A 25,747-nucleotide genomic window follows, 5' to 3' on the forward strand; every position below is an offset into this window, starting at 1 on the left:
AGTACTTCAGAAGAAAATGCAGGTCTCGCATATCTGTTACCTTCAAATTTGCGTTTCTTCGAGTTACTTTTACGTTTAGTCATTTTATTTACGTATAAAAAGCAATAGAGGTTAGCTTACTACAAAAACAGCCGATAATCACAGTACTTTCAACAAAAACTAGTATCAGAGGCAAAGGACTGATTTGTTTATTCGTAATGCCAACTTCTGAGACGTAGTAGTAGGCACAAAACAAAGCAATTCACAGAATATGTAGTTCCCTAGATATGACTGCTCAATTGTGGCACTATATGCGTATCCGTGAAATTTGACAGTTACACGTCAACATTCAAAATATTATTTGAAGGTCTCACAATTGTCTGATTTTAATGCATTACATACCAAAATGTTCAGGAAAGTCCAAAGTACATTATGGTGTAGAAAACAGAAAATGGCAAATTTCAACGAATTTCACGTACAATGTCCCCTTAACCTGCTTTATCAAGTCTTTTGCTGTCTCTGAAAGAATTACGATGTCACCGACAAGCCTCACAAGTTTTAATTTCTTCTGCCTGCTTCAAATTTTTCATTGGTTTTCCTTATTGCTTGCTCGATGTACAGATTTAATAACATCGCGGAGGCTACATTCCTGTCTCACTCCCTTCTCAATCACCGCTTCCCTTTCATACCATTCGACTGTTATAAGTGGCGTCTGGTTTCTGTAAAAGTTGTAAATAGCCTTTCGCTCCCTGCATTTTATCCCTGATATCCTCAGAAGATAGTTATATTGCCCGCAACACCAGCGGAACTAGATGGTTCAGACTAATAACACTGCAGCATGTACAACAGAATTCCGTATTTGTATTCGGAATGCTAACGGTGTGCGAAAAAGGAAACTCGCACTGCAAAATTTTATCACCCGCCAAAAGATCGACGTTTTTGTGCTATCTGATACCCATCTGAAACCTCAGGAAGTTTTAAACTTCTGCTTATGGTGGGATACCGCTATTAGCGAACGTATATATGTGAGGGTGGTACGCCTGTCTGCTAGTACGGTCGTCGACCTGCGTCGCACCTTTCCTCGTCGAGGATCTGTGTGTCGCCACTGCAGGACCTGCAGGCGAGTACCGTTACTGTCCGCACAGAACTAGGCGAGGTGGCATGTGTCGCTGCAGATCGATCTCGATTTACGCGCTCTTCTCGTCTCTCGTGGGAAGACATTCATTGGTGGCGACTGAAAAGCCAAACACCCCACCACCAGGCACTCCCGTATCACCAAACCCAAATGCCTTGAGCTACGTCGTCTAGAACTTTAATTGGATTTGGAAATCTGGGGTCCCGTAGAGCCTACCCATATTCCACACTCCAGTCGCCAACTCCCGGATTTCCTCGATAGTGCCATCGAGCACGAGTTCGGGTTGGAATCTCGGCTCGAGACTGTCGGTGAATTGTCGTCGAATCATCGTCCTGTTCTCGCAGAGCTGTCACGAACGAGATGTTAGTGTTGGCGTGCGTACTGGGAAAAGGAATGGCCTTAATTCCAGCGTTATTTGAACAACAATGTTGCTTCTACTTTGGAAGTCCAGACACCAGTCCAAATCGATTGCGCTGTGGACTGTGTCCCATGTAAAATTCGTAAGGCTGACCAGATACCCTCGTTCAGTATAGTGGAGAACTGCCGGGCCTACGATCCACTGTGTCCTTTGCTTCAAGAACTTCGCTTGCAGAAGAATCGGTCGCGCAAATTTTGGCAACAATCACCGACAGTCACACAGGCTCTAAAGGCGGCTCCGACGTCCGCTTCTGGAATGACGTACGGAGGCGAGAGAAGAGAAGATGTGCTCATTCCTTGTACAGACCAGGTATAAACGGAAGTTGATCAAGAATTTACGCGTTGACCTCACTCGTAAGCGACCGCTCCAGGGCCCCCAAGGGTTTACAGATGACCCTGTCACTACGGTGGAAACGTTTCTCACAGCCCTTGTACAACAGACTACGCTCTTTCGAGATCCACTGCCTGTTGCTCGAAACTGTACCTTCCACCTCGTCGACAGGATTATCACGGCGGGTGACCCTTTTAAATCATAGTTAACGACGCCCGGCGAAAACTGTCTGGGAATAATTCACTCGGTGTGGACAAGGTTGACAAACATACACCTGAAGCTCTTACTTGGAAACCCTTGGTGCTCCACATGAAAATTTATAACGGTTGTCTTCTTACAGAGTATTTTCCGTGTCTGGGACACTGACCGAGGACATCGGATTGGTCTAGAGAGACTTCATCATTCTCGCAGAAGTGGCAGTTATTTTCTATTTCACGACAGAACTGTTTATTTATGTGTTTATCCGTAAAAATATTTCTTATACCATAGCCTCTGCACCGAATTTATGATGTACTGTCCTGGCCACCACTTATGCGCTAAGACCCAAAGTACTTTTATGTTAGTAGTTTTCCGTTAGTACTTACAACTAACTATAACAAATGAAGTTAACATAGTACATGTAACAGACAATTAAACTGATTGAAAATCAAATAAATACTCTTCTGTAGCGTTATCTTGTCGTACAAGATCTGTGGTTCACACAGTTTGGGAATTTCATTCTCCTTTTCAGCACGCGGTACAATTGCGTCACAGTCGCCAGGGAAGTCGTTCGTCGTATCTGCCTCTGAATTGCGCAGACATTTTTCTGTGTCTCACCGCATCTCACTCTTTAGGGCACCGTATTTTCTGGGGCCGCCGGCCGTGGTGGCCGAGCGGTTCTAGGCGCTACAGTCTGGAACCGCGCGACCGCTACGGTCGCAAGTTCGAATCCTGCCTCGGGCATGGGTGTGTGTGATGTCCTTAGGTTTAAGTAGTGCTAAGTTCTAGGGGACTGATGACCTCTGAAGTTAAGTCCCATACTGGTCAGAGCCATTTTTTTCTGGGACAGCGATCATCACCTGCGTGAAGGAGCGCCGGAGGCCCCCTGGAGACGACGCCAAGGCTGCGTGGGACGACACTGGCGAAACTCGTGGAACTCCAGCGTGCCTCGTATACCCAAACCACTACCCATTCAGCATGATCTGGGGAAGAGCTCCCAAGCTCCTCTCGGGTAGGAGAAAGTCATTCCCTCACAACGGAAACAGAAACTTGCAGACAGGTCAAGTCCGGACACGATATGCTACAATGTCACGCATTATGATTTTAAAATCCTTTTCTCATGTGTCTCCGAAAGTGTCTGTTAATGCATCAGTTGGGTTTGTTGTGTTTCTGAATATTGTCTCCTGCATCGCAAATATTTCAATGAAGGTATTGTTGTATCATTTCCTCAGTAACCAGTGTTTCAACACTGTGTAAATATTTTCCTTATATAGTCATTTTATTAGATTTGCTGGATGATATTTTCATGTTATATGCACTTTGTTCAATTTTTCTACATTCCATTAAAAGCTGTCTTCTGAATCCACTATTATCACCTGGTCGGCTCCTAACAAAATGACCGTAATATCACTACAACTGTTGAAGAACGTTCCTTGTGTGTTAATTTCTTGCAATTCTACTGAATTTTGTTTACACGATGAAGCTGACAGGATATCGGCTCGCTCCAGTTCTTGACTTATTGCAAAGAAGACAAAAACCGCAGACAACTGATACGAGTGAGCCCTCGGATTCCACAAAATCTAATCTCTGGTTGGTACTGCCTAACATTAGACTGCCAGAGGGAAGCTGATACCTCAGACAAACCTGCCCGATAATGTACACAGAGTAGCCGATTTCTGTGATTATCTTATCCGTCTTCGATGAGGCCTGTCCCATGTGCCAGGACAGAGACTGCTGTTGCTGACACAGGACGTTCGCAGCTGGCTAGGAACGGCGTAACTTCCCCAGCTACTAACGTGACCTCGCGCCGCCGTACGAACTGTCGCTGGTCCAGAGCGTCGTAAGGGTACGACGAATATTTTGCTTGACTCCAGTAGCAGAGGAATAAGGAGACAGAAACTAACCGACAACATCAAGTACAATGCACCACACACTGCTCCGCAGATGATACAGAAAAACTGAATGGACTGCAGAACGTGTACGTGTACGTGTAGCGAACGGGATCATACATACACCTTTCCAATATAGTAGGGGAGTTCAATAAGAAACGCAATATTTTTTCTTCTGAAAGCAATCTTGCTTCTATTCAGCATCTAATGCACCGCATTTTGCCCCACTCTTCTGGCTTTCAGCATAATCTCCACTCAATGCACCGGCATTACGCCATCTGTACGCCCGTATTGTCCCACTGTACTGGTCGACGTCTTGCTGCATCAACAACCTCTCCGTCATGCACGCACTGCTTCCAACGGAGTGGATGCTTCATAGTGCCAAACGGATGGAAGTCGGAGGTGCAGCTGGATGAGGGAGAACAGTCCAGTAAAGTATTGCAGCTCCTCTCGGGGCCTTGCGTTGTCGTGGAGACGAAGAAGTTCGTTTGTATTTTTGTGGCGACGAAACACGCTGAAGTCACTTCTCCAATTTCCTGAGGGCAGCAGAACACACTTCAGAGCTCATCGCTGCACCGAGAGGCAGAACATGAGAGTTACCCTTGTAGAGTCCCGGAAGATCGCGGAGTTTACCGGTTGAGGTGCTGTTTCCAGCGTTTTCGTCGGAGAAGAGGAGCCACTCCGTGGACTGCTGTTTTGTTTCCGGTTCGAAGTGATGAACCCACGTTCCAGCTCCTGTGACGATGTTGGAGAAAAAATTATTACGATCGGCCTGAGGCGTGGAAGCAGTTCCGCAGAGATGGCCCTCCGTCGCTCTTTATGCGGCGAGGTAGTCAGCGGGCACACACCTTCGAGTCCCCTAACACGTAGTCCGCCCGCTTAGCCGTGCCGTGTAACGCGCTGCTTTCTGGGCGGGAAGGCGTGCCGGTCCCCAGCACGATTCCGCCTGGCGGATTAGTGTCGAGATCCGGTGTGCCGGCCAGTCTGCGGATGGTTTTTAAGGCGGTTTTCCATCTGCCTCGGTGAATGCGGGCTGGTTCCCCTTATTCCGCCTCAGTTACACTACGTCGGCGATTGCTGCGCAAACACTTTCTCCACATACGCGTGGACCATCATTACTCTACCATTTTGGGTTACACTGGTACAATAAACCTGGGTTCGATGTGGGGCGGCAGAGCGGATCAAATGGCTCTGAGCACTATGGGACTTAACTTCTAAGGTCATCAGTCCCCTAAGAACTACTTAAGGGGCTCCGGAACGCCCTATCCTTGCAATGTTAAAATAACGCTTATAAATTACATCTTTCCTCACAAAGTATTTGAGGTAGGAAGTTGAACTTTTTACAGATTACTTATTGGAATATGGGCTACAACTTAACACAGGGATTTTACAAAATTTTAGTTCAGTTGCTGAAGATGATTTTTTCTTCAATTGTAATGAAAATTCACAACATTTTTTTGCAATTTTTTATTTATATATTCAAAAATATACAGTTTTTTGGAAAAAGGCTGTGTTAAATCATGCAGAAGGTACTGTGTAACATTTACTGAAAGTTTGAAACAAATATGTTTGGAAGATCCTTAGAAAACATGTAATTAGTATGAGAACATAAAAGTTTTGGGAATCGAGCGACAAAGATTGGATTAACTTTTTAGTGCATTCCAGGTCCATAGGATGGATTATCTTCATCCTCTGCAAACTCCTCCTCCAGCTTCCTCATGTTCCTCCTCCTGTTTACTCTTGCTTGTATTTCTAGACTCTTTACAGCCCTGTCTGCAGCCCGAAGGCGTTCCTTGTCTAAAGCAACCATCGCTCGTACCATGTTACAATGTTATTATTTACAGTAATAACACATACCTTTGGCTTTCCAACATTTCTCCTTTTCTTAAAAGCGTTCAGAGGATTTCTAATAACTTTACTTTTACTCATTATTATACTTCAACAAAACAGACTCAAGAAACAGAATTAATTACGAATATTTTCGAGATAACGACAGAGTAAATAAACATGAAACAATCGACAATCATACCAGCGATATATATTGAACCATCACAGGTTAGCCACAACACGTACTTTATCTCACATCACTAAAATGTACCTGATGAACACGGACGTTAATAATAACACCATTTGACAGCAGTTTAACAGCGCCACAGTGGGTCACGCCCATGTAGAACACATTAAAAAAAATTTAAAAATAGTTGTAGTCTTCGGAATTGAATAAATTATATATCTATTAAAAGGTAATAAATAGTCTGCAGATGCAGAAAACGCAAAAAAGTAAAAATTGAACTTTTCATGATTTTGAGCCTTTCCGGAGCCCCTTAAACCTAAATAACCTAAGGACGTCACACACATCCATGCCTGAGGCAGGATTCGAACCTGCTACCGTAGCGGTCGCGCGGCCAGACTGTAGCGCCTAGAACCGCTCGGCCACCCCGGCCGGCGGCAGAGCGGTGAGTGGGCTGTTGTAGCCTGTTATGGGATTGTGTGCCACTGAGGCTACGGCGGGGACGAAACCTCTCCGTCGTTTCTAGGTCCCCATTTCCATATAATACAATACATTACGCTAACTAGAGGGCAAGTGAGTCAGCACTATAAACAGAGACGTCCAGTTGAGCAGCGAAGTGTCCGACTCTGGGCCATCGATCATCTGGAATGAGAGTGTCCCCACGTTACAACACTGCACGAGGCACAGCTGCGTGCGGCCGACCAGCACGCGTGAGATGCGACGGGTTCGCGCGACCTGGTCGCGTTAATGACAGATTTTTTCGTTCAGTGGCAGATTTCCATTGACATTCTGCAAGCGTCTGTGTGTATCTGCAATGCTCTGGTTTTCCGCCAAAAGAAACTGAATGAAAGCTCTGTCATCGGGACACACCTTCGTTACAGACGCCATTTTGAAGACTACGTGCAGCGCCTCCACCTATTGGAACATCAAGAAGCTACAGGGGCCGAAGCGGTAATATTCCACGATGGCTCACAGGAAATTCCACATTCTTTCAACGGAAGTTGGCGGAGAAAAAAATGTGTTCCACTACTCGTTGAATACCCCCGTATTACTTTATTTTACAAGCTCACGAAGATATAAAATTTAATGGCAGATTACACCTATTTAGTACACACGAAAATTAAGTTTGCCCTAATGTATCGCATCTGTCTCAGTAATTCAACAAAATGGCACAATGACTGGTAACCTACGTTTTCAGTGCTTCTCCCACATCTTTCTGTGTGTCTTTAAAATTACTGTGTACTTTAGTAGCAGATATAGAAGCTTGCAAAGAGAAATGTTGTGTGAAAATACCGGGTGATCAAAAAGTCAGTATAAATTTGAAAACTGAATAAATCACGGAATAATGTAGATAGAGAGGTACAAATTGACACACGTGCTTGGAATGACATGGGGTTTTATTAGAACCAAAAAAATACAGAAGTTCAAAAAATGACCTACACATGGCGCTTCATCTGATCAGAACAGCAATAATTAGCATAACAAAGATGATGTTCCTTACAGGAAATGCTCACTATGTCCACCATCATTCCTCAACAATAGGTGTAGTCGAGGAATAATGTTGTGAACAGCACTGTAAAGCATGTCCAGAGTTATGGTGAGGCATTGGCGTCGGATGTTGTCTTTCAGCATCCCTAGAGATGTTGGTCGATCACGACACATGCGACTCCAGGTAATCCAAAAGCCAATAATCGCACGGACTGGGGTCTGGGGACCTGGGAGGCCAAGCATGACGAAAGTGGCGGCTGAGCACACGATCATCACCAAACGACGCGCGCAAGAGATCTTTCACGCGTCTAGCAATATGGGGTGGAGCGCCATCCTGCATAAACATCGTACGTTACAACTGGTGTTTATCAGCCAGGCTGGGGATGATGCGATTCTGTAACATATCGGCGTACCTCTCACACGTCACGGTAGCAGTTGCAAAACCAGAATCACGCATTTTCTCGAAGAAAAAAGGCCCGATAACGGTAGATTTGGTAAATCCAACCCATACCGTGACTTTATCGTCGCACAATGGAGTTTCCACGACAGTTCTAGGATTTTCGGTAGCGCAAATTCTGCACTTGAGGGCGTTGACAGTCCCTCAGAGAGTGAAAGGAGCTTCTTCGGTCCACAACACGTTACTCAACCAATCGTCATCATCCGCTATCTTTTGAAACGCACACACCGCAGATGCCCTCCGCTTCACTAAATCGCCAGGTAACAGTTCATGATGCCGATGGATTTTGTACGGATAGCATCGGAGGGTACGCCTCACTGCCAACCAGACAGTAGGGTATGGAATGCCGGTGCGACGTGCGACTGCACGAGCGCTGAGTTCCCCGTGCATAGACGAACCCGCTACAGTCTCCATTTCTTCCTGAACTGTCTAAGCAGCATTACGCCTTGTGCTCGGTCGACCACTACGGGGTCAATCGTCTAAACAACCCGTGGCTTCGAACTTCGAAATCATTCTCGCCACAGCTGCATTTGTCAACGGACCTTTACCCACTCGAATCCCCTTCATATGGCAATAGGGTCGTAACGCTGAACTAGCACATTCCCCATTCTGATAATACAGCTTCACTAAAAGCGCCTTTTCAGGTAACATCAACATGCTGCGACTGCTGGCGCATCTGATTCTCTCTCTCTCTCTTTTTTTTTTCTTTATTGTGATTTCATTGTTCTGCCCCATATGGGCAGGGGAGGGCTGTCAGCGGCACAATCCGCCGCTCTTCAGCCGAGAGACACGACAACTAAAACAAGAATAAAATGATACTTACATAAGGAGATAAAACAGGGGAAGATAAAACAGAGTAAGGGGAGAAAATGGAGGTAAAAAGACATGGACATGTAGACGTTCATGGGGGACAGTTAAAAAAGTCACCAGAAAGTTAAAAAACACAGTTGGTGACTCTTGAAACACAGAGAAGACACTGAATGCGCATACACAGGTTAAAAGTTGGCCACAGTATGAAAAACACTCCGAAACAACAAACTTAAGACCCACTTGGAGCACACACGACGAAGAGTAAAACTACCAGGTGGGACCTTCCGAGGGAACGGTCAGAGAGGATGGAAAAGGAGAGGAGAGCATGGGGCAGCTGAGGAAGCGGCGGGATGAAGAGAGGAGGGGCAACCGTGGGTTCACGAAGAGGCAGGAGACACGTGGGGCGGGAGAGGAAGAGGGAAGGCGGAGCAGGAGGGAGCGCAGAGATACTGAAAGAAGGCACAAGAGAAGGGGGGGGAGTAGGAGGGGAAAGCCGCTCAGAAGGAGGGAGGGGGAGGAGAGGGAGCCCTGAGGAGGAGGCAGGAAGAGGGGGTTAGAGTTGGTAGGAAGGGTAGATGTCAGGGCGAAGCTCATCATCCGGGAGGGGTAGATGGTGGAAGTTCTGTTGGGAAGAGATGGAGGGTGTGGAGATGGAGAGAGGTAGGGACACAACGGTAAAGGCGCGGCAAGTGGTTGGGAGTGGAGAGGAAGGGAGACACCAGGGGGTGAGGGGGATCAAGGCGGCGGACAATATACAGTGTGCGGATGCGTTCAAGGAAAAGGAGAAGGTGGGGGGATTCTCTCTCTCATTACACCTCCTTTTATACACGATTGTCACGCAGTCAGTGACGTTTTGCTGTCCGGCGCCATCTGTCGGACATTTTGTGAACTTTTTTTTTTTTGTTCTAATAAAACCCCATGTCGTTCCAAGCATGTGTGCCACTTTTTACCTCTCTATGTACATAATTGCGTGGTTTATTATGTTTTCAAATTTATACTGACTTTTTGATCACGCGGTATATACGTGGGGAAATGTGTGCAACTCTCTCTGTCTCTCTCTCTCTCTGTGTGTGTGTGTGTGTGGTCAGTGTCATGGCGAGCACGAACAGCCATGCAGCAGCCCAGAACTAAAGACAGAGGGAGGCAGGCGTGGTGGAGCAGCAGGCGGGGCGCTGGGCGGCATACTAACAGGCGGCGGCCGCGGGGAGGGGGCGCTGGCGCTGGCGCTGGCGGGGGCGCTGGCGCTGGCTCTGGCGCTCAGGCTGCGGCTACTGACGTGCGGCTCGCCGGGCCGGTGCAGCGTCTCCTCGTGGTCCAGCAGCACCTCCACCGCCTCCACGAACTCCTCCGAGATGGCGTGCAGCAGCGCGTCCTTGGTCTCCACCTTGTACTCGATCAGCAGCTCCACCATCTCGAGGTTCTCGTTGTCGATGGCCATGAGCAGCGCGCTGCGGCCCAGCGGGTCCACGCAGTTGATGTTGATGTAGGCCGTCTCCTGCGCCCGCTGCAGCATCCTGCGGACACACGGGCGGCACTCGCTACGCGCGTCCACACAGAGCGACACAAAAACGGCCGCGTACACTAGCGATGCCCTTAGTGACTTCTCCGAGTTTTACTATTTTCGTAGGTGCTTTAAACATGTTTGTTTATCACAAAAAGGTTTCATTACTTAAAAGAGACCTCGAGCATCCTTCCACTTTCTGTACTGTGCCAGCAGTGATACGAGGCATTGTCAGGAACACCCTATAAGGAGATCGTATTCAGTCACGTCAGTATCAAAGTGTGACATTTGCCTTAATGACTCAGTGTCGACATGCAATGTTTGGTGTAGAGGGGAGAAGTATAGATACCAGCTATCTGGTACATTTTTCCGGACTCTGGTACCAATGAGTACCACAGCTGTGATACTGCAATCGCATTTTGCCAGGATTAAAAATATCGAAGATGGCGAGTGGCAGGAAATTCAAACACGTTTGTGGGAAGTAGCTGTGTGTATGAAGTGTTAGGAAATTTAGAAACTGGCGGAAAATTTAAAGATCAAAGATGGTACACGGTGGGAAATTTTAAAAAAAAATGGTGGGAAGCTATAAAAGTCAAAGATGACATTGTCAGGAAAAGTAAAAATTGAGGGGAAATTTAAGTACATCCAAGATGGTGGAAGTAGCGAGATTTTGCATTATGCCCCATTTCTCCCTCCCTCTCTGTCTCTCTCTGGCCATCACGGCAAAGTATTAAAATGAAGCATAAAAATGGCAGCAAGTTGTATTAAGTCAGTTCAAAGTCAAAGACAAATACGTACTCGTATATATATCTATCGTAATATTAAAGTGGTGCCGGCCGAAGTGGCCGTGCGGTTCTAAGCGCTGCAGTCTGGAACCGCGAGACCGCTATGGTCGCAGGTTCGAATCCTGCCTCGGGCATGGATGTGTGTGATGTCCTTAAGTTTAAGTAGTTCTAAGTTCTAGGGGACTAATGACCTCAGAAGTTGAGTCCCATAGTGCTCAGAGCCATTTGAACTATTTAAAGTGGTGTATAACATTAAAATGACTCCAAGGTCAAAGAAATGCATTTTGTTTGGCAGTTTACATCAGAATTGGCGATCACGAAATAGACCAAATTAAGGAATTGTGTTACCCAGGCAGCAAAAGAACCCAAGATGGACGAAGCAAGAAGGCCATAAAAAGCAGAATAGCACTGGCAAAAACAGGATTCCGCCCAAGAAAAGTCTTCTAGTATCGGATTTACGCCTTAATTTGACGAAGAACATCTGCAGTTCAGCACTGTGTGGTAGCAAAATATGGTCTGTGAAACGATGCGTCTGACATGTGATGCTCAGCAGAATATTCTACATTTCCTGGGCTCTCTGCAGAATCAGCGAAAAAAGGAATCCCTGAGCAAGACTGCCAAGAAGAAAGGACATCTGTAGAAATATCAGGGAATAACTTACACAGTACTAGAGGGCGCTGTACATGGTAAAAACTGTACATTAAGACAGAAACTGGAATACTTCCAGCAAATATATGAGTGTGTAGGTTGCGATCGCTACTCCAACCGAAACATTGGCAGAGGAGAGTTATTCGTGGTGCACCTCATCAAACCAGTCAGACTGATGACTGGAAAACAAGGGACAGAGAAAGAAAAAGCACTATCAGATTGCCTTAGAGGTGCCCACCATCACAATATTGTAGCACACTTGTAAATAACGGTGGGAAATCCAAGTAGGAGCTTCTGTATAGTCAATTACGTATTCACACACACAGACAAAGGACACGGTTAAATTGTGCTAATATCCCACGCTTGTGCTGCCACCACTGGTGTAGCACTGGGAGAAGAATGACATTTTTATTATGCACAAGCAAAATTGCAGCAGAGTTTCCTGTGTGGTGTTCTAAGCGTACAGTACCGCGACCGCCCTGCACAACGACAGGACACGGCAGGCAGACACACGGTGCGTAAACAAATATCTCGTCTCACCCTGGCCAGCTTGTCGGATGTTGATCAATGGGTGACGTTGTGTCACGCAGAATTAGCAATATGAGTGTCACACCATGAACAGAAAGAAGGGGGTACTCTTCCCAGACTAATCTGACCCCCCTCAATTTCCAGGAGATTCTCGTCATAAACTCGTTTCGGCATAGGATGGGAGCCGAATTAATCGCAAGAATGTCGCAGACAGTTTGGTAGTTGTGGTGGCAGCTGTAGCCTGGTCAGAATTGTACAAGACCCCGAGCCGCACGATGGATATTTAACACCAAGATGAAGGTTGTGAGTTTTATGTGTTTTGACAAATGAGAGTACGATTTAGTACTTAAAACATATAGACAGATCATCATTAAGAGAAAACGCATACGTTCTGTCATTTTCTGTGTTGGTGTGCAGTCATTCCGATGCTCGGGATCATAAGAGTTTTCCCTTTGTCAGAGTCGCATTGCAGCACGTGTCAAAGCTAGAATGGTTCTCCGCAGGTCTGTCTTCTGCTTACATACCGGAAACGTTCCTGTTTGTACGTGGTCTCCGTATTTTCGTACATCTGGTGAAGAACCTTCGTGGGTGTGACTAGAGACGCTGAACACTTAGTGTCAAGCGGTGCACGAAGCAAATGACGCGACTTATTGTTCTCAGACTGTCTGCAAAATGCCTGTTGGCGTACTTGGATAATTCCTTGGCCTGCAGCCTCTTCTCGATCTGCGAGGCAGGATCAGATGTAGTCACTGCCTCCTCCTGTGCGACTACTCCGCGCCCTCAAGCCATCTGACTGCTTTCAAGTGACTCCCCGACCGCTGGATTGAACAACAAAGACGGCAGTCAGTCTGTTTGGCTACATCTTATGAGCCAGGAGGAAATAGCGATGTACCGTCGAAAGGTGAAATGGCAACACAACGAGCCAGCTGCCGACGCTGCCGACACAGTAGAGGTGGCGTCGGTTAGTCCGCTGGCGGGCACACTCCTACAGCTCGTGTCGAGGTATAAGCGTGCAGTACTAGCAGTCTTGTCACCAGAAACTGCCTCGTAACTCTTCTACAGAATAATTTAATGACTGTCACACACTGATGACACCATCACACCAACACTTTCATTTTAAACCAACTATTTCCGATCTCAACCTGTGAAATTACTTGGGTGTGCACATCGCAGTCGCCTATGCGTACCCTTGACGGCGCACTGCAAGCATCTCCGCAACCAAACTGACACACGTAAAGCACTCTCACGTGAAATGTGTTCTGTTTGTAACGACAGGATACAAACATTCTTTATGTAACAGGAAAACTGCCACAGTACCCTAAGAGCATTTACTCTCTTGCTCAGTGACATCATATTCTTACTGATAGGTGCAACTTTTTTTTTTCCAATGTAGGACTTTTGCTCCCTGACCACGGTTGTTCTTTGTCTGAGCACACTCGCGACAAGGTGTCGGTGGAAAATCACGCAGCTTCAGTTAAAGGATTTTTAACAAATGCCGTTCATTCGACAAGTGGAAGGCAGAGTACGGTGGAACCTTCGAAGAGACGGAAGTAACGGCAAACTGAACGGCTCCCAGAACCCAGAAACCGCCGACGGAAGAGCTCGTTCGTCGGCTCTGCGTGACGCGACTGCAGCGAGGAGCAGTGAGACGTCCCGGGGTTGGCAGCACTGCGGCTCGCTGAGGGATGACCGACCACACACTGCACATAATTAGAGCTCTTCATTTGGCGACCATTAAGGTAATTGGTTTTTAACGGCGGGGAGGGAGGACGCGATAGAGGGTGTAAACGGTGGCGCGGCTCTGCAAATCTGCTGCGCCTGTCCATTTTGCAAATGCGGCCGGCGAGCGGGGAGGGGTGGGTGGGTCTCTCTCTCTCTCTCTCTCTCTCTCTCTCTCTCTCTCTCTCTGGTCTCTGCAGCCAGCTGCGGGCGCCGACCCCTTCACCCACTTCACAGTTTCGGTCGGCGAACAAAATTTATGACAGCCAGTTGCGAAACGATGAGTTGCAGGGTGCGGAAAAAAGATTCTTCAGTTTTTAATTAACAGCAACTCATGTGTTACCTAACTTTTACATACTTCCATAGAGGCACGTCGTTGCCCAGGCAGTGCTATTTTAGTACCCATGCAACTCCGGTCTCGTAAGCAGGATGCATTTATTAACAAAACTTTTTTTTTATGATGATTCTTCGCTGCAACTCCACCGACCGAGGTGGTGCAGAGTTCGCCACACAGCACTCGCATCCGGAAGGACGAGGGTTCAAAACCCTCATCCGGCCCATCCACATTTTTATTTTTCGTCATTTTGCTAAATCGCCCAAAGAAAATGTTGGGATGGTTCCTCTGCAAGGCCGCGGCCGATTTCGGTCCCCGACCTCACCACAATCCGACTTGTGGTCCATCTCAAATGGCCTCGATGTTGACGGGACGTTGGTCTTCTGCATCAATTTCACTAGAATCTTCAACTTTGGTCAAGGACGTGTTGCACTATTGCCGATGGTGCAAAACTTAAGAGAAACCGGTCCTCCACTAAACCGACAGTCAGCAGGTGGCCCATTGTCAGTCGGAACAGCAGAAAATACTTGCTGAATGATAGTCATAGCCAGGCATTTCTGATATCGCATTCCTGTGATCGCAGCGTAAGGGGAACACCTGCACCATTAGAACGTGTCCTCCGTTCAGTGAATGATGTCTCAAGATTACTCAAGACCGTAACATTTTTTAGAATGAATGCATGAAATTATGACTAGCGATTTGATTTTCATGCTGCAAATCTCGCCACTGTTTGTCTTTTTGTCTTGACACTCACGTCTAGTGCTGATAGATAAAGACCTGAGACCCCCACATAGATGTCCCTTTTAAGAGTGGCAGTGTGGCGTGAACTTAGGACGTATCTGATCCGGCCATATGCGCAGACAGTCACCACCTGTCCATCAAATTTCCTTCAAAAGTAAACTCGTAAGAGGATTCCTGATCACATCCGAATATGGTTCTAGTCAGATGGGGCAAGAGCTCACACAGTTACGTCTGTCACGAATTCTTTGAGGTTCAAATCCTCTACGTGCCAAATTTTTTGCCACTGCCCACACATTCGCAAGATCTCAACAAATGTGACCTTTTTCAGCGGATACCCTATATCGAGGGATTATGTCAACAATTGACACTTTCTGCTGTGGTCTTCCCTTTAGAGACTGGTTTGATGCAGCTCTCCATGCTACTTTATCCTGTGCAAGTTCCGAATAGTTAATAATTAAATATTGTAAGCTGGACCCTTCCTATGTTCTTCAGTTATTAGGAGAAAAATTGACTTGCAAAAGACATTTTTTTAAAAAATACGCGAAACAGAAAGACTGAATTTGGTTTCACCTTTTGTTTTGAACATTGTGGAAGAACAGTGTACCTAAAGCAAAAATTGCACGTAAGTCAGTAGTTGAGGTAAAAATCAATATTCAGTCCACCACGAATTCCACAGTTTTCAATTTTTTTTTTACATAGAAATCACAATATATTAATTATTTGAGAAAAGTTTCATTTGAATGTCTATTAAAGTTTTTGAGGTACGGAGTTTCAAAATACTAGTGGAAACCACTGGCCACCACGTCTATGTCCCCCTAATCAACAAGAGCGGAGGCGTGACAAGCAACACGCAGACTTCTGCCACGCAGAGTACTGTGGCACATACGAACTTATGCCCGTTAAGAGAAACAGGAATAGCACTGGAGCCGCAATGCAGGGCAAACAGTTACTAAGCCGCGGGCTTAACAAGCGAAACAAACCAGGACAGAAGAGTGAAGCCTGAAGTTTCAATACGCACCTCCTCTCGTACAGTGGGACCGTCCACGCACACTTGTCTTGCAAAACGCAGGCACTAAGCTACAAATTTTTTATTTTCAAATTTTAACTTGACTGTTTTGAGCCCCATAACGATCAAACAGACTCCTAGTGTACCTGATGCAGCCTCCACTTCCCCTCGCATTTCGTTCCTGTAAAATCTTCGGACTCTCAAAAGCGATAGATCACGGAATAGGACCTCAAAACTACGAGAGTCAAAACAGTCTCACAGTACGAAATAGTCTAGTTCCGTGTGTACCGACGCTGTCTGTTATCGCTTTAGCGAGTCTCAGCAAGTCCAAACCAGCAACGAGAAGGTCTTCCCGATACTTGTACAATCTAAAACAATACCGCCACGTCGAAATAAACTGGCTCGGGCTGCATCACTGATAGGTTACCTTGCAGCGGAACTACCATTTCTCACAAAACTGTTCTCACCTGAATGAACCACAAATTATATCAGATTATGAAAATTGCAAATTTGCGAACGATCACTCGCGTTTGTACGCCGTAGCAGGGAGGCTGCGGGCGTGCAGCGCAGTAAGCCGGCGGGCGAGAAACACGTGGCACGCAGGGAAGCGCACACATCCTCGCCCCGACAGTCCGGGATTGCCGTCACGAGTCTAGAGACAGACGTAATTGTCCTAACTGACTCAGTGTACTCAACTGTTATTATATAGTCATTAGTGTAATAACATTAACTCTTTGGAAATGTTTGAAGAAGGGAACAGTTTTGTCTGATTTACAATATAAATGTTACCGATGAAATTACTTATATTTCTACAATAGACTTTTATTTTCGGTGTTTCTGAAGCGTTTACAAAATTCAGAGAAAATTCATAGATGAATTCTTGAATCGTGAAGTTTGATTTAATTTCAGACAAGATATGTAAGTTGCACTGGCTTACGCATCCATATTGCGACAGGAATGAAAACAACTGTATAAAGAAGACGTGTTCCGCAGATTTGATTCGGTTTGTGATTAATTACAACAAAACCGAGAAATTAGGATGGAAAGTATCAAAGACCGGTACATTTCGTGAACTGACTTTGTAATGATGGTGAGTTACATCATTCTTTGGGTTGGAGCCAGCTTTGTTCGAGTGTGAGGAACAGAAGTCGTTCGATAGAGTACCAGGTCAGTCTGTTTGGCTTCCAATGTGTATTGTCCTGCACCGTCGATTTCTTTATCAGAAGAATATAAGAATGTGTAAAAATATTACTTGTATAATTCTCACGACGTAAATCAGAATGTAACAAATAAGAAATTATGAGATACTAGGATGATAAAAAAATTGCACCGACGTTCGCTTCACAGTGTTTGGAATCTAGAATGTGAGGAGAGAGTTGTTGTGGACTGCGGCGTCCAGTTTGATGAAAATATCGGTGCCATTCAAAAAGACTAACAAAAGTTTCCTGGTAGGACAAATGCATGCGTTCTACGGCAGCACATACAGAACGAAAGTAACACATAATACTGAATAGTAAAATACACCACTCAACTTTGCTAGCGTCGGTTACAGCAATTATCGAATACAGGTTTAGCCTATCTGTGCCACAGCAATTTTAGATGGTGGTGGTGGTTAGTGTTTAACGTCCCGGAGCGCAAGCTCGGGTTAGGGAAGGATTGGGAAGGAAATCGGCCGTGCGCTTTCAAAGGAACCATCCCGGCATTTGCCTGAAACGATTTAGGGAAATCACGGAAAACCTAAATCAGGATGGCCGGAGACGGGATTGAACCGTCGTCCTCCCGAATGCGAGTCCAGTGTGCTAACCATTGCGCCACCTCGCTCGGTCACAGCAATTTTAGAATAGAGGTTTAGCGTATCTGCCCTGTGCTGACTACTTTTTCATGTACACAAGGTATATAGTGTTCTCTGAACTAAAGGCAGGAGAAAATTAGTCTTCTATCTCGATGTAGTATTCGAAGGACAGTTCCAGCATGACGGTACTAAGTCTCTAGGCAGGCTTTCGTTGCCCAGACCACGACGAACGGTCTGCAGGAACTCCCTAGCAAGACGCTGACTCACTTAAAAACTTGCACCTCACAACTTCCGCTCGTTCACGGTTACTTAGGCGCGAATCTCTCCTCTTAGGAGTCCGCGGCTCGTGGTCCAATGGCTAGCGATGCTGTCTCTGGATCACGGGGACCCGGGTTCAAAAAAAATTGCTCTGAGCACTATGGGACTTAACTTCTGAGGTCATCAGCCCCTTAGAACTTAGAACTATTTAAACCCATCTAACCTAAGGACATCACACACATCCATGACCGAGGCAGGATTCGAACCTGCGACCGTAGCGGTCGCACGGTTCCAGACTGTAGCGCCTAGCACCACTCGGCCACCCCGGCCGGCGCCCCGGGTTCGATTCCCGGCCGAGTTGGGGATTTTCTCTGCCCTGGGACTGTGTGTTTGTGTTGGCCTCATCATTTCAACACCATCATCATCATTCGTGACAGTGGCTAGATCGGTTTCTGTAAAGAAAGTTGACTGTGTACAGCCTGGGACTTGGTACGGGCGCTGCTGAGCGCGCAGTTGAGCGCCCCACGCACCAGACATCATCGTCAGCTCTTCCTGGCGGCGCCGCCACCCCATCGTGTGCGACTCTCGCGGGCGGCGTGGGCGGCGTGGGCGGTTTGCGCTCAGCGACGTTCCTGCTGCCGACGCACGTCCACAGCACGTGTGCCACCAGCTGCCGCAAACTCTTCTTGTGCGGTTTTGTTTATTAATATCTTACTTGATTTTGTATTAGTTATACGTTTTTCTAATGCTGCACAAAAAAAAAAAGATATCAAATGGATCTAAACAGAGCCCGCCTCCACGTGGCGGGACACGGGCAACGGTGTGAGTGGGGACGGGAGCCGGTGTGGTGTTACTTTCAGTCACTGCGGACCCCGGACCCAGTCACAGCGGCTAAGTGTCAATATACGACCCACCATAAGAAATTAGACGGTGGGTCATAAAATATAAGCAGCTAGTGAAAAAAAAAAGTGTGCGGCATCTCAGTCCACCACGGTTGCTAACACCAACTAGATCTACGTCTATACCCCGCAAACTAGCTAGCGGTACGTGTCAGAGGGTAGTTTGTGTACCTCTATCTGTCTACTTTTCAGTTCCAGTCGCGAGTCGTTTGTGGAAATTTTATCCACGCCGTCTCTTCGCGAAATATACGTTGTATCATATTTGTTGGGTCTTCTGGGGACGTACGCTCTCGGAACTTTTAGTAATAAACCACACTGTGTTTCACAACGCCTCTCGTGCAACGTATGCCGCTGGTGTTGGTTGATCATCTCTGTGACGCTTTCGTGCTTACTTAATTAACCTGTAACGAAATGTGCTGCTCTTCTTTGGGTCTTTTCTATTTCGTCTAGCAAGCAGGAACTACGAGAAGTCTACATTCACTTCAAGGTTGGTACACTTCCTCACATTGTTTCTCTCCACTCTGTCCGTGTGCGTGCGCCGACAAAGTGGCAGCCGCACCCTTGTCTTGCTCAGTACACCGGCTTTCGCCACTCACGTGATCAACTCTTCCCTTCCCACGAGCCACACTTGGTATGGACTGGTCGCAGCCCGTATCAAACACCTCACTAGTATTACTTTTGAATGCATTACGGGAACAGCAGTGATAAATGTCTTGTAAATAATTACTATTAAAAACAGTCTTGATCACGATTTATTTAACAACGTGACCGGTTTCGACCACTACTGTGGTCATCTTCAGACCATTGAGTAGGAACCTCTTTCTGTTGATTCTTCAACAGAAAGAACCTGGGTGCACGAATGGCAATTGAGTAGGAACCTCTTTCTGTTGATTCTTCAACAGAAAGAGGTTCTTACTCAATGGTCTGAAGATGACCACAGTAGTGGTCGAAACCGGTCACGTTGTTAAATAAATCGTGATCAAGACAATCAACAGAAAGAGGTTCCTACTCAATGGTCTGAAGATGACCACAGTAGTGGTCGAAACCGGTCTTGTTAAATAAATCGTGATCAAGACTGTTTTTAATAGTAATTACCTCACTAGTACTTGACTGTTATGAAAGCCGGCTCTTTCACACTCGGACAGCATATGCTAAAACTAAGTAGAGAAGTTTTCGGTACGAAACACTATAAAATTTTGTGACTCTGTTATTATTGACGACGTTTATTGTGGAGCTTGTGTGCTAAGGATTGACATTGTGGTGGGAAACCGTCGTGTAGTTTGAGTCATGTCTTACGCGAGACGGTTGTTCTAGCGGTAAAGACTCAGAAGCACCTATTGAAATTACTTTCCTTGGGTTACCAAGAGACTCCGGCCGGTCCCTAAATGTGAGGACATTTACTGCGCTCTCGTTTTCAGCTACTGGCCGCCACAGAGCAAATTACGCCTCGTTCTCTCGCTATGAAATATGGACGGCAAATACCGTCCCCTGGCGTGCCTCGGCTCCCCGTAATCACTCGCAAATATTTGAGCATCTCGAGGAATTTCATTAACACTCCTAGTAAGACCTGTTCTTTGGAGCGTACACCCCTCGGCTGCCGGCTCAACTGACCAAGTTCTCATCTCTGCCGCTCTGCGCTGCTCTTAATCCTCTTTGAGCGATGGCGACGGAAGTGCGCCGAGCAAATTCTTCGTGCTGCTATTTCGAGCTCCGTTAACAGACCTACACGTACATTCCACAGCATTACTTACTTCGGTTTTCCTCTTTCAAAAAATAGTGTGACGATCTACTTCTCCTTTTCTTTCTTTATCTTACTTTGAAACCACCTCGTAACGGAAGCGTTATTTTTAGGAAATATTCATCTGTTAGGAAATCGCTGAGAAAGGACTTGGAATTAAAAAAAAAAAATGGTTCAAATGGCTCTGAGCACTATGGGACTCAACTGCTGCGGTCATAAGTCCCCTAGAACTTAGAACTACTTAAACCTAACTAACCTAAGGACATGACACACATCCATGCCCGAGGCAGGATTCGAACCTGCGACCGTAGCGGTCGTGCGGTTCCAGACTGTAGCGCCTTTAACCGCTCGGCCACTCCGGCCGGCTTGGAATTAAAAAAACGGAGGATGAGAAGATGAGAAAAACAGAGAAGCTGAAAAATTCTCTCCGAGGATTTCCTTCAAAATAAAAAATTTGTAGCTTAGTGCCTGCGTTTTGCAAGACAAGTGTGCGTGGACGGTCCTACTGTAGGAGAGGAGGGGCGTGTTGAAACTTTAGGCTTCACTCTTCTGTCCTGGTTTGTTTCGCTTGTTAAGCCCGCGGCTTAGTAACTGTTTGCCCTGCATTGCGGCTCCAGTGCTATTCCTGTTTCTCTTAACGGGCATAAGTTCGTATGTGCCACAGTACTCTGCGTGGCAGAAGTCTGCGTGTTGCTTGTCACGCCTCCGCTCTTGTTGATTAGGGGGACTTAGACGTGGTGGCCAGTGGTTTCCACTAGTATTTTGAAACTCCGTAGCTCAAAAACTTTAATAGACATTGAATTGAAACTTTTCTCAAATAGTTAGTATATAGCGCGGAAGGTTTCTCGACTTTTGACTTTTTGATAATGAATGTATTTATTAATTTACTTTTTTCGTTTACCATTATTCTTTGATTTATATTATTACCCTCATCTTTTGTGAGCAAAATATAATTTATGGTAGGTGAACGACGTAATAAAAAAAATTCATTACCATTAATTTTCTAAGTATTTTAATGAAAATACGTGATTTTGACTTGAAAATTGGATTCATCATCATCATCAGTTATCTGCTATATTAGCAGGTCCTTTGCCTCTCCATTTTCTGCGATCCATTGCTTCCTTCTTAAGGCTGCTGTATGTTGTACCGTCCATCATGTCATCCAGTATCTGGAATCTCTTCCTTCCTCGCTTCCTTTTCCCTTCTACATAACCTTCTAAAACTGTTTTTATCAGTCCGTCATTCTTTCTTAATATATGCCCAATCCAATTTCTTTTTCTTTTCTTTATTACATCTAGTAACTGTCTTTTCTCTCCCACTCTTCTCAGTACCTCTTCATTTTTTACTCTGTCCATCCAACTTATTCTTTCCATCTTCCGCCATGTCCAGATCTCAAAAGCCTCCAGCCTTTCTCTGTCTTTTTTCCTCATAGTCCATGTTTCAGCGCCATATAGAAGAACACTCCATACAAGACATTTTATGAGTCTCTTTCTGAGTTCTCTGTCCAGACCGCTGCAGAAGATTCTCCTTTTCTTATAAAACGCCTCTTTTGCCATTGCTATCCTTGTTTTAATTTCTGTGGTGCACTTCCAGTTGGTGTCTATCCTGCTTCCAAGATACTTAAAATTTAGCACTTGTTCTAGTGTTTCTCCATTCAGCACAATTTTTATTTCCTTATTTCCTCCTATTGCCAATACTTTTGTTTTATTTGTGTTAATTTTCATTCCATATTTTTTTCCGTTAGTTGCAATGGTGTCCACCAAATCCTGTAATTCTTTTTCCCCTGTGGCTAGAAGGACCATGTCATCAGCAAATCTCAAGCATCCTACTCTTCTTCCTCCAATTTCTACTCCTTTGTCATCTAATGAGCATTGGTCAATCATATTTTCCAAGTACAGGTTGAAAAGAGTAGGTGATAAACAGCATCCTTGTCTTACTCCTTTCCCTAGTCTGATCCAGTTTGTACTTTCTCCTCTCACTTTAACTGAAACTTTTTGATTAAGGTATAATGAGTTTATAAGTCTTCTGGTTTTCCAGTCCACTCTCTTTTCCCTCATAATAGTCGCCAGCTTGTCCCAAACCACATTGTCAAATGCCTTTTCTAGATCGATGAAGCACATATATAGGTCTCTTCCTTTTTCAATAAACCTTTCTCCCAAGATTCGTAGGAGCCCTATTGGATTACACCAGGATAATTCAGTAGGTTCTTGAACTCCAACGCTACCGATGTGTGAACTGCCAGCAAATGCTCAAAAGCAGTTTTTAATCACAGAGGAATCTGACTCACTTCATTCAAACTAATCGGGAGGAGGGGGGGGGGGGGGGGTAAATCACAGGCTACAACTCGTTACAAGGGTAACGTCCGAGTGAATTCTTTTTAAACGTTTCGCTTCACTATACATTATTTAATAATAATTTTGCTCATAAAACCATGCAGTGCAAGAGAGAGTAATGAATTCAAAGCCATCACTATCGCCAGACATCATCTTTGACTGCGAAGGAATTTTACTGCAACTGTAACTGCTGAGTTTGACCCTTCTTGTAATAATGGTGCCGGTCATCAATGTGTCAATTAATTAACCATTAATATTGCAAGAGCGACAAATAGTATGAAAAAAAATTGGAATATATCTGTAAAGCTTCAGTTATTAGCAGTCTGGAAAGTAAAAACCAACAATGAATAGGTTATGAAATTCTACAAATGCGTAGCTATACCAACATCGACGTGGGGGAGTGACACCTGGACAGTCACGAAACAGAAGAAACAACGTATACGGATGTCTGAAATCCGATTTCTAGGTAGATTTAAAAATATAAAAATACGTAGTCGGCATATAAATACATCCGAAATCCAATTCCTAATAAGAGTTAGGGGTCCAAAATGCAAGACATACAAAGACCTCAGAACACAATTCTATGACGCAATAACGAGTGCCGGAGAAAAATGGTTGGTACATGTGATATGGACTAACAGAGATTACCGTGACAGCACCAAGATGATAAAGGGGTATTCATTGGAAAAATATATTATACTAGGACCGACATGTGACTACATTTACACGCAATTTGGGTGCATAGATCCTGAGAAATCAGTAACCAGAACAACCACCTCTGGCCGTAATAACGGCCTCGATACGCCTGGGCATTGAGTCAAACAGAACTTCGATGGCGTGTACAGGTACAGCTGCCCATGCAGCTTCAACACGATACCACAGTTCACCAAGAGTAGTGACTGGCGTATTGTGACGAGCCAGTTGCTCGGTCACCATTGACCAGACGTTTTCAATTGGTGAGAGATCTGGAGAATGTCCTGGCCAGGGCTGCAGTCGAACATTTTCTGTATCCAGAAAGGCCACTACAGGACCTGCAACATGCGGTCGTGCATTATCCTGCTGAAATGTAGGGTTTCGCAGGGATCGGATGGAGGGTACAGCCACGGTCGTAACACATCTGAAATGTAACGTCCACTGTTCAAAGTGCCGTCAATGCGAACAAGAGGTGACCGAGACGTGTAACCAATGGCACCCCATACCATCACGCCGGGTGACACGCCAGTATGGCGATGACGAATACACGCTTCCAGTGTGAGTTCACCGCGATGTAGCCAAACACGGATGCGACCATCATGATGCTGTAAACAGAACCTGTATTCATCCGAAAAAATGACGTTTTGCCATTCGTGCATCCAGGTTCGTCGTTGAGTATACCATCGCAGGCGCTCCTGTCTGTGATGCAGCGTCAAGGGTAACCGCAGCCATGGTCTCCGAGCTGATAGTCCACGCTGCTGCAAACGTCGTCGAACTGTTCGTGCAGTTGGTCGTTGTCTTGCAAACGTCCCCATCTGTTTACTCAGGGATCGAGACGTGGCTGCACGATCCGTTACACCCATGCGGATAAGATGCCTGTCATCTCGACTGCTAGTGATACGAGGCCGTTGGGATCCAGCACGGCGTTACGTATTACCCTCCTGAACCCACGGATTACATATTCTGCTTACAGTCATTGGATCTCGACCAACGCGAGCAGCAATGTCGCGATACGATAAACCGCAATCGCGGTAGGCTACAATCCGACATTTATCAAAGTCGGAAACTTGATGGTACGCATTTCTCCTCCTTACACGAGGCATCAGAACAACGTTTCACCAGGCAACGCTGGCCAACTACTGTTTGTGTATGAGAAATCGGTCAGCACGTTGTAGGTGTCGCAACCGGCGCCAACCTTGTGTGAATGCTCTGAAAAGCTAATCATATGCATATCACAGCATCTTCTTCCTGTCGGTTAAATTTCGCGTCTGTAGCACGTCATCTTCGTGGTATAGCAATTTTAATGGCCAGTAGTGTAATTTTATTGTCATTTCGTGGATGCAAGCAAGTTGAAAATGCGAGGTTACACACATACAAATACACAAAATTTTGATCAAAAACTGGGAGTAAAAACGGAAAAAGGTATTTACTATAGTATATAGAGACGCGCTACCGCTACGGTCGCAGCTTCGAATCCGGCCTCGGGCACGGATGTTTGTGATGTCCTTAGGTTGAAGTAGTTTTAAGTTCTAGGGAACTGATGACCTCAGATGTTAAGTCCCATAGTGCTCAGAGCCATTTCAACCATTTTTGATCACCACGGTTGTCGGTACTCCAATGAAAATGTGATTCGTCAGCCTCGTCTCGATCTCTTCCTCACATCTTATAATGAATGTAGAATCGCACCATGAGTGAAGAATTCAATCTTGAATTGCACTTTTAATGAGAGCATGAAACATGTGTCGTTATCAGATTCAGTAGGTGCTGTAGTTAGTTTTATCACGATTACAACATTCGTTAACGTGTTTGTAGAACCACTTTGCTGTAGGTAATAAATGTGAGCGGCTTGTGGAGCTGCGTGTGGCTCTCCCGGGAGGCGGGCCTTCGTGACAACGTCGTGGCAGCCGGCCGCTCGCCGAGGAGCGAAGGGTCTGCCGCTCGCCGGAAGCGACAGTGGGACGCGTGGTCGCTGCTTCCGAGCAGGAGCGCACGCCGAGGCGAGCCATCCCCGTTAGCCAGAGCGGAAGAGAAGTGTATGACTGTTGTTCTGAAGAAAA

General features: G+C 45.8%; 1 protein-coding gene across 1 annotated transcript in view; it reads right to left on the reverse strand.

Annotated features, from left to right (window-relative positions):
• The window catches only part of LOC126176675 (transient receptor potential-gamma protein-like), a 128,217-nt gene that overhangs the window by 53,881 nt on the left and 48,589 nt on the right, over positions 1-25,747 (reverse strand). Inside the window, exon 2 of the mRNA XM_049923835.1 lies at positions 9,992-10,253. Coding sequence (XP_049779792.1) covers positions 9,992-10,253 — 262 coding nt within the window. The remainder of the gene's footprint in view (positions 1-9,991; positions 10,254-25,747) is intronic.

This window comes from Schistocerca cancellata, chromosome 3 (genome assembly GCF_023864275.1).
Source record: "Schistocerca cancellata isolate TAMUIC-IGC-003103 chromosome 3, iqSchCanc2.1, whole genome shotgun sequence".
Taxonomy (NCBI): Eukaryota; Metazoa; Arthropoda; class Insecta; order Orthoptera; family Acrididae; genus Schistocerca; species Schistocerca cancellata.